The sequence below is a fragment of the Colias philodice genome, chromosome 23 (assembly GCF_061535455.1).
Source record: "Colias philodice isolate Cphi_HAF_F1 chromosome 23, ilColPhil1 Martin Lab GWU primary, whole genome shotgun sequence".
NCBI classification, from domain to species: Eukaryota; Metazoa; Arthropoda; class Insecta; order Lepidoptera; family Pieridae; genus Colias; species Colias philodice.
In genome coordinates, this window is record NC_143108.1 from 2,395,430 (window position 1) to 2,411,461 (window position 16,032).

General features: G+C 31.3%; 2 protein-coding genes across 3 annotated transcripts in view; one reads left to right on the forward strand and one right to left on the reverse strand.

The window, feature by feature from the left end:
- Nucleotides 1-15,411, reverse strand: part of mfrn (mitochondrial iron transporter mitoferrin) — a 46,092-nt gene extending 30,681 nt beyond the window's left edge. For both annotated transcript variants that reach the window (XM_089709794.1, XM_089709795.1), the window contains exons 1-4: nt 15,054-15,411; nt 11,628-11,713; nt 1,319-1,449; nt 819-875 (exon numbers count right to left, since the gene is read on the reverse strand). In XM_089709794.1, coding sequence (XP_089565920.1) covers nt 819-875; nt 1,319-1,449; nt 11,628-11,713; nt 15,054-15,170 — 391 coding nt within the window. In that variant the 5' untranslated portion in view covers nt 15,171-15,411. The remainder of the gene's footprint in view (nt 1-818; nt 876-1,318; nt 1,450-11,627; nt 11,714-15,053) is intronic.
- LOC149477899 (general odorant-binding protein 69a-like) lies at nt 12,480-13,066 on the forward strand. The gene has a single exon (XM_089709805.1). The coding sequence runs from the start codon at nt 12,522-12,524 to the stop codon at nt 12,921-12,923; it is 402 nt and encodes a 133-aa protein (XP_089565931.1). The 5' UTR covers nt 12,480-12,521; the 3' UTR covers nt 12,924-13,066.
- Nucleotides 15,412-16,032: the final 621 nt, after the last annotated feature.

Consider the following 16,032-nt stretch of genomic DNA (forward strand, 5'->3'; position numbering starts at 1 on the left):
TTAAAAAAATATTCAATGTACAGTTTTGACTTTCCTACGATTTTATTATATGTATAGATAAGACGCAATAAACATCGCAAAAAAAAAACAAATATCTATGTGTAAGTATCCTTAGCAATAATCAATTAAGAGCATTGCAAAGATGCGCTGCAACGCTAACAAAGTTGTGTTCGCGTCATAAACTAATAAAGACAATCATGTAAAACGGGAGCAACGTCCAATTCCGAATAAAAGAATCCACATATAATTACCTACCTATTTGGATATTCTCGAAATTTCTATTAACCTATGAATTATATAAGAATTTTGGAATAGAATACCGCATGTCGAAGCAGAATATCTTTTATGCAATACATATTATGATACCTATTTTTAACCCACTTTTTTAAATTTTTAGAATTTCTTTTAACACAGGTTCAGTAGTAGTAATCTACTATTTGAATTGCCGTGTAGGTACTTACAACTAGTGGGATCTTTTATATTCTCCTAGATTAACTGTTGTGCAAATGATAGGATATAATATGTTTAGGTACCTAGTTTAAAGATATTGGTTTTCATAGTCATTGATTCTAACCGCATGTTGTTATCAATTTATGAAGGTGGTTTAAGTAAATATGAATAAGACTTGAATGAATATTGAATATTTTATAGTTACATACAATATGAAGCAAAAACCACGTATAATTCACACAACCATAATACGAGAATTACATAGATATCAATAACAGTCGTAATATTTATTTGTTTACAGTTGGTTGTCTGCTATATTTACGTCTCATATAATAAGTAAAGATATAAAATACTATAAATCAACTAACCTTCTGTTGGATTTGATACAGCATCGTGAATTAGTGAAGCCAAACATCCAGATAGACCTTTAAAAGGGAAAATAATGTTAAAAATAGCAATTCTATGAACGCTTTTGCGTAAGCGGGAGCTAATAGAAACTTGATACTTAGGGTGCGGGTAAACAACGCTTTGGAAATAGAATCTCTTTACGTACTCTTTTTATAAGAGTACGTCGAAATAAAGCATTGATTATGAATTTGCCACGCTATTTAAGAGTAAGATCGGAAATATGAGAAAAATAATAGATCAACATATTCACAACTTAAACTTAAATGGCAAACTGAACAATGATACAAAGGCTAAGCCATGCTTTAAATCACATGTAGATATTTTAACTACAACTCCAGAAGAAACAGATACTCATACCGATATCAAGTCTCAAGGCAAAATAAACATCCTCAGTTAAGCGAGTCAAAGGGCCTCGAAGGACCAAAACCAAAACCACCTACAATAAAGAACCAACACTTACCGTGTGTGATATGGTCGTGCCGATGCCTCGTCAATTGTGACAACGTGTGCTTGCTCTGCTCATACGTCGCGAAGAAGCAGGCGTGCGCTGGGCCAGCGCCGACTACCACCGCCGACATGCCGCGGACGGGCCTGCGAATACAAGATATTATGTAATTCGTGAAGGGAATACGCGGGAAACAATAGTATAATACTTGAGAGAATAGACTGAGCTTAGATATAGGGCACTGTCAAATGTTAGGAATCTGGAATAGAAGAGTAATTTCGAATCCTAATTTACAAATACATAATTATTATAATCGAGAAGCTTTGTAACAATGTTTGGATTTTTTAAACGCAAAATTAGCTGATCTGTATCATACACATATAAATACTCTGGATTAGCAGGCTACCTTTTAAACGGGTAGGTAGCAAGCGAGTAAGACCACCGCGCCGGCAAATCAGTTAAAAATTAAAATACTTTAATCGTTGTTATGTCTACGGTACTAATTAATTAATAATATAAATATTTACAAATATACTGGTCACCCATTAATGAACCATTAGGGTTATAAACAGTTAATATTATATACAGCCCCACAGTAAAGTAATGAAATATGTTCCTAAAATAGATGTTATTAATATTCGATTTGTCCAAGACAAGTTCTATCGAAAAGTAAATTGAACCTTAAACTATAACACATATGAATTAAAAAACAATGTATTCACAAATATCAATACACAATAGCGACTGTTATCGGCACGATGATGACGTAAAACAAATTAATTCATTGTGAATTAAATAGTATTGCTAGAATCAAATATTAGTTTTACGTTGATGGCACCACCATTTTTAAACTAGGGCAAATGGTATAAAAATCTTTAGATAGTTATTACTCCCAATCTAAGAATGCTTTTACTGTACACTTTAAATTTATCTGAACTTAGTATCTACTTTTTATAATTTTTATATCGTAGAGAGAGAAAGACTATGATGATATAAGAAAAAGTCGAACAACTGTTTACGACAATAAAGACAATGAATGAAACAGGTGCAAAGTTAAATTAAAGTAGCATTGCAGTACATCAGCTTGTAAATACTAAATACGGTAGTGTAGTATCAACAATAGTAAGCAATGTTTGTATTACATCGCTGGGCGGAAGATAAACCAGGATGCGTTATTATCAACAATGCGAGCAATGGATGAACATGTTTTGCAACAAACGCACCAAATAACGCGTTGAATCGGGAAACGGATACAGTGTATGATATTTAGACAATATCAAGACGTTTTGGGAGGCCCGTGTCCCAGCATTGGAAACGTAATGGGCTGATTATGGAAGACCTTTTAATGTTAAGTATTGTGGGGTAGGAGAAGATATAGAGGCTTATAGTATCCTTCCAGGCATTTGTTTCATTTGAAAAATATTTTAGAGGCGAGTTTGTGTGAGAAAGACAGATAACATGGACCTTATACAAATCTTGATAAATGACGTGAAGTGTACTTATGCCATATCGGAAAAATTATATAATAAATATAATATAAAATTATAAAATTATATAATAAATTATATAATTCAGAAAAATTAAAGTGACCAAAAGAACAGAAATTTTGTCTATTCATTCCCTATTAATTTAAATTTGTTAATGATGATCAATGAAGTAGATAAGATAAATCCTATAATGCTTGCAGCAATATGTAAATTTTTAAAATGCATGATGAAATACATCTTTGAATAATGCAATTAATTACTAGTTGTACGCCCACGTGGGTAAAGAAAATTACCATACGCTTGAGACTTCACCACGGTAAAAAAGCCTGTATAACTCTCTACCTCTCCAGACACAAAAATCATACCCTCAAATCAATGAAAGGCCAATTAACAAACATACTTTTGCAATAAATCAAAAGCAACACACACTTGCTACTATATCGTTTTTCCAAAATGTATTAAAGAAGAGTAACGCTATTCTGATTAATTTAAATTTCCAAGCAAAATCCTTCACAAAGCAAAAAACGATTTAGCAAACAGCAATGCTATAAATATCTTCTCAACCTATTGTAGATAAAATTATAGATCCAAGGTCATCGAAATTTGTATCGCGGGCACAATCGATACTTAACAAGGTCTGGGTGGTTACCATGATGTCTTACAGCAGTTATATATCCAGTGTGGGAAAGTGATGGCGCTAGACGACCTACATAGCGCTGTCATTCTTCCACACTGGAAATAATACTGCTTTAAGATAATATGGTACTGGTGGCGCTAAATTAGTGCTGGTGGTGTATTGTCATGCTAAAATGATATAGATGGCTTTCAATGCGCATTGTTAGAATATAACTGAGTAATCTATTTGCTTATGAGCTGAAAATCTGTGTGAATATATTTTACAGTTATGAGCAAAACGATTCTATCCATTCTTTATAACAATCCTAACTAATTCTCAAGAAGTTGCAGTATCACCTAGGAATTAGGAAATCCATGCTTATTATTATGCTATTGATAAATAATAAATATTGAGATTAAGAAAGAAGACAGCAGATAAATACAGGCACGAAATATAATTATATATCGTTCAACTATAACATAATTAATTCGTCTCACTATTGCGCATACGCATACACACGGAAGATTAGAAATACAATATGTTACACGAGAAAGTTATATTTCAAATAAATTTAAATGCAATTAGCAAAACTAGCCCCCAATTTGAATTATTGGTTAGTTTACTGGAGGACTATGTATTTATTCTTAAAATATATGATTAATCGTAAATACATAACTTAAACATATATCTAACCAATAAACCACAGTATATTTCCTTCAACACAACTTTTATAATTCCATACATTTTGTTGAGGGTAGTTGAAAAAATCCTAACAAAGACGCTCCACCATATCAAATGCTCCCATTTCTTATCAGAACCGAGGAAACCGCACAAACCACATCGCAAACATCATATTATTAGCCGACAAGTGTTCAGCTAATATTTATTTATGAGTTAAACGAGTAGCAACTGGTTTAGCAATACAAATATATTTTTTATGTTTATCTCTGCTTGTTATAATATGTAGGAATCTATTATCTTATGTCGCAGCGAGAAATTTAAAATTAATGAAAAAATGTAACTTATAAGCAATTTAATGTTATGAAGCTAATTTAAAGCTAATTTTTTGAAGTGAAACTTCTATAAGCGCGTTGAGACTAAAATGTTAAGGCCGCATCATGGCAATATCGTCACGTCATGGAGTAAGACGACGATTTTGGTATCCTTGAATCTTGCCAAAGAAGTTTCACTACAAACACGTGTGCTATCCCGTTTTCTTCAGTCACCTATCACGCTGATAAAAAAACAAACCTTATAGTTAGTAATTTATACCCAGTAGGTAATTAATATTTCATACACCCAAAGATTACCATAAAATACGAAATGTAAATAGTCGCCGGCTCTTTCATATTATATAATACTAGCTTTCCACCCGCGGCATCGCCCGCGCAGTCAAAGAAAAACCCGCATAGTTCCCGTTCCCGTGGGATTTCCGGGATAAAACCTATCCTATGTCCTTTCTCGGGTATCAAAATATCTCCATACCAAATTTCGTGCAAATTGGTTCAGTAGTTTAGGCGTGATTGAGTAACAGACAGACAGACAGACAGAGTTACTTTCGCATTTATAATATTAGTATGGATTACATATTATAGCAAAGTAGCCTTTATAATTAAGGTAATAAGAAACATTTTAGAATTAGCACATTGTCGTTATCGCGTAGATAAGTACACTTGATTAAATAACAATCGACAATCGCTTTATTATTCACGAGTATATTTTAATGGTAATTAGAACAATTAACTCTTCAACGACCAATCTTATTTCGATTGAACCTATTTATATTGCATTTTAATTTTTAGGTACAATTTATTGAGCCAAGGATAATAATATAATAATTAATCGATTGCAATTTTCTTTTGCACAAATACTTTGTTTAAATATGAATAGGTACATTGGTTACATTTATTTTTAAATGCAGATGAAAACACAGAAGTAGATTTAAATATAAAATAAAAATATGTATATCAAAATGTTTTCCCAATACGTTTGCAAATTAAAAACATGTTATAATTATAAGATTAATTTAATTGTAAAAAATTTATTATCATTGTAAAAATGATATTTATTGATTTATAGACATTATTGTTAATATTTGCATGCCAATTAATTGGCGTGCATGCCAACCAAATAATAAATATGTACATAACATCTGTACATCTTTATACCATATTTCTTGCTGAATAATTTGAACTGACGATAAGGGCAAATCCCTGCCAGGCACAAGATCCAACCCTGAACTTGACCTTTCTTTCCATGTCACATAGCTTGCACACGAAAACAACATACGTCAATTACCATGATTCATCGAAAACGTCTAATCTATGCAGGTTGAGAATTTATTAAAGAAAATTCACTTTTAAGTGAATAAGCTACATTAGTACATACACATTATGTTATGTAGGTGCATAGATGTGAAAGAAAAGCTTATATGAAATAATACTACTCGTTCTGTTACCTTCTATACAAAAACGACATACATATAATAAAGAGAAAAATGGTACTATTTTAAATTACATTTCCAACCATTTATATACCAGCATAAACTTGGAGAAAAATTTTCAAGTTTTTTAAAGGCAGAATTGCCTATGGGCCTAAGTAACTACACGCAGGATATCAAAGCCTTAACATGAAACATGATGCAATTCTATGTAACAACTACAAAACATGTTGAAATTGGTACGTTATATCAAATATTGGCCGAAACGTCAGCACTCTAGCTTCTGAGTTCTGACTGATGTGTGTAGCGTGAAAATTCATTGTGCCCACTATTTTACACGTTCTTGTTAATTTATCAGTACTTCAGATTATTTCCTTGAGTATTTAGTTACAATGTGTAAACGTTACTCAGAAGTTATCAGGTAACGGATTGCGAGCACTGTTATTGTACATCATTCGATGATTTAGGAGTTAAGGAAATATTGTGTCCTTTTTGTAATTGTTAATGAAAACAAACAAAAAATCGTTACATAATACGAGATATATCAAATTGAAATATAAAAACATTTATAAATGCATCTAGCTATGCAAAAAACCGTAATCTCCGTAACCATCACTACAATTTTTCAAGAGAAGTCAACATTCAACAGAAATTCGTATTTTTATTTACTTTTACAATTTTTGTTTTTCTTCGTTCTTTTAAATAAAGACCCGTTCCCAAAAATGCAGGGAATGTTATCCCGCCATTCTTTATTCGAAGGCTTTAATCCATATGTGATTTAGTTAACCTTGTACCGGTTCGGTTACATAACGATTTCAACCGGTCTTAGCTCCCGCGACTTTTTGTCATTAAATCATTGAATGCTATTAAGCGACTGATGCGAAAAAATTACCTCCTTATTTCGTCCTTTTTAGAATAAATCTTTTATTTTGATGCTGTTAAATGAAATTGCAGAGAAAGTTTTGAAACTATGTTCACCTAACAATAATTGAAAAAAAAAAATGTTATAAGGTTTTTAAATCGTACGTAATTGAAAATTACTTATAATAAACTTTTTATTTCTGCAAATGCAATTGCATCAGTCCGACTGTTCTTACTTTTTAATTTTTAAAATTAACAAAAATGTACAATCGTTGATTTTATAAATGCCATCAAGTCACTGTTCATATAGGTAGGTCTATATCTATACCTGGAAATTACCAATGCTATTAACTACCCTCATACCAAACTCTTTGACCTAGACCTACAAACTGAAATCGCATAATATCGCAAACTGTCACAAATAATGATGTATGAAATAATTATCGCTACAATATTGTACACTGATGGTTCACGTACACAGATTAGATTGTTGTATAAAATGCACAAACCTCAGTCCATATCAATTTTGATATAGCATATCTGATAAGTAATCACTGAGAAAGTCCGTAATTATTTTTGCTATACATCTTCAAGAGCGGTAAAACCCAATTTTTATAGTATTTTGTGCTTTAGATTTTAATAAAGCTTTTAACATCGTTGATATATTTTATTTAGGTGAAAACGATTGCTTTTCAATGCAGTCAAGTGTAAATAAGTTGTGTAGTAATTTTGTATTAGACCCTGAACTTGAAGACAGTAGGTATCTATCAATAAAACTCATCCTGACGTTACTTCACTATTGGTGTACCCCAAGGTGCTATACTTATATTAACACAATTATTTGCAATTAATATTTCCCAATATTCTGTTACGTTTCTTTAATATACATTAAAAAATATTTTAATAATTAATTCATTACACAATCTAATAGACAACACCACCTTATTGAGAGCTGTAAATGTCCACCTAGAATCTAGTTATAAACCTGTCAATCCATTAGCAATTTTGTAGCTAAATCTTTTCGAATCACTTGTGAGCGGATGCAGGCTCAAGTCGCCAAACTACTATAGCAAGCTGATTCACGTGGCATGATCTTATGTGCGGAATCCTAGTGTTCAACTTTCTACTATTTAGCCTTGAAGCTAATAGATTCATATAACCTGATTAAAGGCAATAATTTTTTAAACGATGAGCATACGGCTGAGTAACTTTTGTTTTTTTTTTTGGTATTTACGATATGATCCTAGAAGCCAATTACGAGCTCTACACCCGGAGTAGGACTCAATAAGGAATACAAATATAGAGTAATTCATTATTATATAGAAAACGTATAAGCCAACTCAGCAAAACTACTCCCACATTTCGGTTCCGACGTCGTTAGCAGTTCCCTATGAAGGCAGGGCCGTAAGAAGCGTAAAAATAAGGCATAATACCAAAAAATATGGCGCATTTTTACACGCTTTATATTAGCTTCACCTGTATGTTTGTATGTTTGTAACCGACTTCTTTGGGCGCGATTTTGACCCACTTTAAACGGCCAGATTTCGTTCAAACTTTGTAGATTTATTGAGGACCGATGACAATACACTAATTTGATAAAAATTTTCTATTTTTTAGTTCGGCTTTCTATAAAAAGCGTGTTTTTTAGTTTTTTTTAACTATTAATTATTACAGACAACTTCGCTTCGTTCGCTTCTTACATTTTGCTTAGCAACAGACAAAATTTGATTTATATAAATCATGCTCGACAAGAATGCTAAAGGTATTCATACAAATCTCAACAATGCACCTAATAGATTACCACTTATTGAAATTATGTTTAGTCATTGTATATGACGTTATGAGAGCAGGACAGATATACAAAGGAAAAACACACATGCATTGTGTTATGGCGGAAGTTAGTACATTGATTGTGTCCTATAAATAAGACTCTCATTTGAGGAAGGATTCGATGCGAATAATGCCCAATCTCTAAGGACCTTAACAACAAGTCTGGCTGCTTCATATCTAATACATACGACTTAAGCTCCTCCAAATCGGCTGGCCTCATGAAATTTTGTGTGCGGGTAGGAATGAGAATCGAACATCACTTATTTTTCATACCCCATATTTATTTTATTTTTGATAAGAGAAAGGCAGAACAGCGTGGCGACAATCAGTAATCTTATATGGTAGTTACACAGTTATCTTTGTTACGTAATAAAATAATTTTTACTACATTTTTATAAGATTTCATTCGTAGTTTAGATAAGATATGAATAGTAAAGATAGCAATAGGCATATCACTGAAACAATGCGTCTGATGATTCACAAAGAGGAAAAATGTTTTTGAAAAAATTTCATTTACAATATGTAATTTTCATTATCAACAATAAATAATAATATAAGAAGTTTTTGTTTTAAATATATTTAATTTTTTTTTCTGTTTGGCTATGACAACGTTTGTTTCATCCTGATCCTATTTATATCAATAATAGTAATATTGCGAAACAGCTATACCTACATCATTATCGGAAAAAAGAACAAACACATTATCTAAAACTCTTACAAAACAGGCCCAATTCTTAATACCTAATTAGTTCATTAGCGATAAACTCTGTTAAAAATCCGCCAATTTTCAGATAATGTGCGTGTGTGTTATCAAATTTGTCTATGTGTGCGTACAGGTTGTGCATCTTGTCACCTCACGTATTTGATAACAATGATAAGAGCTATTCCTATTCTGTTGATATACAATTGAAAACTTGCGTAATATATGAATTGGGTAGAATTATTTTTAGTGACAAATTATTCGAGTCATGTTTTATAGTCGTAATTGTTGCGATTACTTTCAAAACAGTGAATATCAAATAATTCTTTCTTGGTTTCAAAATACCTATTTTATTTTACGTAAAGTAAGTACATATTGTTAAAAACGAGGGAAATTCATATCATCATTTAGAGACAACGTGTTTTGTTGTTATCGTAACGTCTTTTACTTGTTTATTGTTCGTTTTGAGATTATTTCCCGTTTTGAAGACGGACAAAAAAGCAATATCTATTTTGGAAACTAACTTCTGTGTAAAATAGATTAAAGTTTACACTTGTAAGTGTCAAGGACATTTCCGAAGTACTTTTCTGATAGTTAGAAATACATTGTTTGTAAGCGAACGCCTTCTAAACTCTGTGTAATGTTTTACGCGGCATCTCGATTAATATTTTCATTGATTTATGTGTCTGTTGCCATGTAATTAACGACGGCGTTGCAATTGAAGACATCTGCTTTTAAATCAGTGGAATCTAAAAATTAGCAAGGTCTAAGTTAATGACTATACTGTCCGCAAAGAAAATCGACTAGTCAATCAAACTCTGAACTACATATTGTAGCTATTATCACTGCATCATCTATTTATTAAAGTTGTTATACATATAACAAATAATAATGATATTATGAAAATGTTCAAAAAATGTTCTTCTCCCTAGAGACTGCTTACCGAATCGGAGGATTCTGACTTCTGTTATGTCGATTGAAAAGAGCTTTTAGAATAAGTCAAATTGAATACATAAATAGACATAAATAGTACTACATATTACCATTTATTTTTTTACTATAATAAATAGTACTATTACTATTGATTTCAATTTGACTCAAAATGATGATAAAACAGAATACTGCCGTGATTATTATAAACAATAGACTGATAGCGTATCGTCATACAGTGTAATCCAGTTGAGACGAACAATAAATATTAACACAGATGTTACTGACATCGAGTGCAATGTATGTTGTCTTATATTAAATCATTTATAATAATTATCGCAAAAATAATAGAATGCGAAAATGAAGCATATGATAACTTTCTAATTAATTAACAGGGTGGATATTTTCAATGGGCCCTGGAGGAAAGTACTTCGTGGCTAGAGAATTTTCGAATATCCTTCTATGTCCTTAGAAATAAATCATTTCAGCAAACTTTGCTATCTCCAGTATCTCAAGTACCCAGGGCCTATAGACAATTTCCACCCTGTACAATTGTACATGCAAAAAGCTGTTTGCCTTTACGACAACCACATACCACCAGACAGGGGTAAGCTTAACAATCTATATCAAGATACAGTATGTGCTAAATACACTAGCGATTAATATATACCTTTTCTATATTGTTAAGCCGAGTCGTAGTCTAGTCCTATTATATATTAATCGGGTGCCCTTGTAAGTGTCCTTGAAAACCTACCCAGGAAATCGATCGCTTAATAAAAAGAAATTGTTGGAATTTTTTTTACTCATTTTTGTATAATTTATGTGTGATCAAAATATTACAAATTTCTATGGAATAAATTGCCAAATTCCAACCCAGTGACCAACATGCTAATATGGGTAGGAAGTAAAAGGTTCCTAGCATTTATATTAAATGCATTAATACGTAGGCCCAAGAGGAAAACGAACTGTTACTTAGGCAATAGGAATTTGGCAACCAACTTGAATACCGACTGACTAATATCGTAGTGATATATTTACACATGATTTTCATAGGGTAGGTACTACTTAATGTGGGACTTCTTGTTCCTTAGTTTTTCCTGGTTAGTATAGCTTTTACAGTATGTCTATCCTTTCAAACAACGATATGCATGTCATGCTGCAATATCTATCGTCTAGGGACAACATTTGAAGAAGACTTCGGATTTTGATCATTTATCTCTGGATATTCAAACGTTTATTGGTTTCATTTCACATGCAATACCTCACTTGCCTTTAACAATCCTCATATTCACAATTGGCAGCGTTGGCCACAAATGATTGTCGGCGTTTGCCATTACGGCGATTATGAATGAACATCCCTAATGATGGCCGATCATACTCTACGCTACACTATCGTGATTACCTCTACTCGCCCAACGCTGCCCATTGTGAAGTTGGCCCATAAACTAATTAAAAATTACCTGAGCAGGCCCTCCCGCTGCACCATATAGCGAAACGTTTCCACGATGCTGCCATTGTGTGCCGATCGCAGGGATTGCATGCGCGTCTGAAACAACCAAACTTACTAAAGTAAAACTGCCAAAAAAAATGCTTCAGTATTCTACTTACCAACTATCCTAATAAATTCTGAAGTAGAGACTTTCTTTAATTAAAACATTTTTTTTTTTATTAGATAGCAATATCCCTGATTGACATAATCCATATTTTTATAACTTTTTTGACAATTTATAGTTTGACGACCAATTACAATAGAAACAGAATATCGGTTTAATAGCAACATCTAAAATTATAACTCACTATCTCAAATTAAGAGAGACCTTTAATATAAAATGGATTTGTTCATCTTTCCATTTATCTAAATATTGCAATCCATTCATGTCACATCCACAAGAGATATTTAAATAATGATAATTAACTTAAAATTGTTAAATTTAATAAACATTTGTAATGTATCAGTCAGCCTATAGACAGGTCATTACTGTCAATTTCAATTCACTTCCCATTTCCTATTCACTTGTAAATATGCAAAAAATACCCCATAAATTACATAATTAAAACATAATCTTTCGCATCCGCTGCTAACAATTTAAAAAATTGCCAGCAATCCACAATTTAACAAGTATACAATTTTTCAAAATGATTCTACAAAAGAGGTAATAAAAATTACACCCTACACGCTAATACAAACAGCTCTAGTAATCATACATTTTGAAGAAAGCAACATATAATTTTCATATCACATAAACAATGTGCGATGACATTGAACATTTATATAAAACCAATCCGTTTAAATCCCGTCCACTGTTAAAAAGAAGCTGCAGCTAACAACATTGGGAACAAAGTAAAACTTCAAAATGGGTATCCGTCTTTTATCATTACTCCTTACATTGCTAAGTACAAGTCTAGCGATGGACGCAGAAATGGCAGAACTAGCGCAGATGCTTCGTGACAGCTGTGCGTCAGAGACAGGAGTGGACCTGACCTTAGTCGAAGGAGTAAACAAGGGAGCTGACCTCACTCCGGACGATAAACTCAAGTGCTACATGAAATGTACCATGGAAACCGCAGGAATGATGTCTGAAGGGAACGTTGATGTGGAAGCCGTTATTGCCCTCTTGCCTGATGATTTTAGAAAACGCTCTGAACACCATTTAAGAGCTTGTGGGACAAAGAAAGGTGCAGATGACTGTGACACCGCTTATCAAACTCAGGTTTGCTGGCAGAAGTCCAATAAAGCCGATTATTTCCTCATTTAAATACAATAAAGTAGATGTAACTTATTTTTTGTTTCTTTTAATGCTTTGTGACACTGGGAGTTAAAATAATTGTGACTCGCATAATATAAATGCAAGAGGATTGTTGTTTTGATTGTTTTTACTAATATGTATTTGAAAAAAAAAAAAGAAATTCTTAAAACATTTTTATAAATTGCAATAAATTTTAATTAATATTCATATTTGTATCATATAATTGCAAGATTTGATTAAACTTATAATTATTTTTTATATTGTTAATATATTTTGTGAATTTTTTCTTGTTTCTTATCAATGTTTATATATACATATTATATTATAATAGATTCCATTTATAACAAAGTTTATTGCCATCTTTTATTTCATCAAACAAAGGCAATTTTAGCGTTAGTATGGCATTGTAACACTCCCAACTAATGAACCAATTCAAATGCTGTTTATTAAGTTGAAAGTTTAATAACTGCCATATTATTATTTTATACTATGTTTATTGAATACAGATATTATCTTCAAGAATACAGCTCTTATTGGAAGTAGTGTCCGAGTATGTAAATGCCAAATGCCACATATTATGCCTAACATGTCTTGCTTACTATTTTTGTTTACTTTTTATATATTTTAGTATGCAATATAATGGGTGTATTTATAATTTATTTGAGCTTGTAATATATTATACTTCTTTATAATAATAGAGTGGATATAGTGACTAAGCTGCAAAACCCATAGCTTATCAATTTATCATAAGTATTGATTACTTGACTTGAGATAGAAATAAAAATGAAAAAAATACTGGCAAATATATACCGGCCGGTAATTTCAAGTTTTAGTTTCAGTGCTAAGTTTAAACATAAACCTATTCTATAACATAAAAAGTTGTTTAATACATAAGTAACACAAAAAGAAAAAGAATTATATTACACCAGAAAGAGCTAAATAAACTCATATGCTACAAATTGTAAATTTATTGTTTTGAATGTTCGTGAAAAATATATATACATAGTTATAGGCTATATATCATCACGCTAAGACCAACAGGAGCAGAGCAATGCAGGGGAAACCGTGGAGCACAGCTAGTATGTTAAAAAAGATAAGCATGTTGGTGAAAAACTTTCAACTTTTAACTAATGATTATCCAAATATTGAGATGGATTGATTCACTTTGTATTATTAAGTTGATTGCTGACGATAAGGTCATGGTTAAAAGTTGAAACAAACTACATTACTTTTATTTCTGAGAGCTTTTGCATAAAGTCATCGTTACAAACACAATTTTAATTAATTAAATAGACAATTAACAACTTTAGAAACAGGATTTACAAAACTATTACAAATTAAAAACTGTGATTTAGAACAATTTATTTACTTAACCAATAACTATTTAACTATTATAAAAAAAGTAAGTGAAAAGGATGCATCTTGTACTTTATGAGTATAAAGCAGAAAAACGAATACCATTTGTTGTATGTTTCACACTAAGCATATAATAAATATACCCAGAATCAATAATAGGAACAGAAAATCGCAAACACTTCAACCCTGGGGCTAAAAAGCACATAATAATATTGCAAAAACATTAAAAATGTATGAATTCAGTCATTTAATTTGATTCCTATTGTAGAAAACATTATTCTAATAGGAATTTGATAAGGAACTGTATTGTAAAACTTTCTTTTTATTCTTCCAACTATTATTTTTATAATTTTCCAACTAGACTTCCATGGTTCTTATTTTAAATAGAAAACATATCTAATTTGAAACTGTTTCCAATGAATAGAATTGAACATAACCTTGTTGTTTTGATAAACTACAGGTGTAATTTAATGAATTCCTTTTACGTAAAATATACACTTTCTCGAGTTATAGTTGGTTGAATAATAAGGTAAAAATAGTGATTTTGACTAGATGAAAAACATAGTTCTATCAAGTTTGGTCACGTGTCATATATTCAGATTTTGCTTTCCAGTCCAGTACTCATTGGTTACCAAATAAATAAAGAAAGTAAGAATCTATTTTTTACATAACAATTGATCAAGTGGTGGCGTAACAGCCGACACTCGTTGTCATACTAGGTTAGGTTGTCAAATGAAATCGAAATATAATTCTGGCAGACTCCGCCAGTTCAGGATAGCTCACCTTGACCGAATCCAGCGGGTACATTACGCAATGCTCCATCACCCCTGCGATAGCGCCGGCTGTCATGTGTGTGATGGAATTCTGGGTCGGGAGGGTTTCATAGTCCTCAAAGTTCATAATACTCACTCAATTATAACACTTTTATAACAAATAAATACAGATAGCTACACCTAATTATTGATAGTTCTATATTAAATTATCAATGTCATTTTCACTACACTAATTTTGTCACAAATCATCGAATTTATAATTAAATGATACGAGAAAATTTATTCCGTAATGAACAAAACTGAAATGATTAGTTCATAGCTGATTACCACGCGCAGCGCGACGGGCCGTACTGGTGTTGCTAGCACACTTTCTAAACTTCCTCAATAATTTTGCTTTGAATTTTTGGGGTAATGCCAATATGAATAATTATTAAAAATTAAAATTATATATTCTCAACATGTAATTTTTATTCATGGGTATAGGTATTTTAAAGTTTTAAAACATTAAATTATAATTGTTATTGTTAACCGTGTGAATGAAAACAAAAAGTATTGTTATGTAGCGACAAGAAAATATTAAAAATGTATTCAATAATATAAATAATATAAGAATATCTTTTATATTAATTTTAAATGAAAGAAGTACTCTGTATATGTATAAAATTAATTTCTTTGTAGTTGTGTACGTATTATTTTTTATCAATCAAAATAATGCTATTATTAAACCCACAATTTTTTAAATTTGCCTTGATTCAGTTATATTTTTGTTATAGATGGCAACATTTACCGGTATGTGTCAATAATTATGACAGTGACTATCAAAGAGTACAGACAAAACAAAGAGAAGAAGAAAGATTGAAGATAAAAAAATATATTTATTCATAGCAACAGATAGTTAGTAATAAGTAATGCTACGTTTAAAAATGGTTTAAAAAAATCAATTTTCTTATAATAATTATAATTAAAAAAACAGTTTAAGAAATTATTTA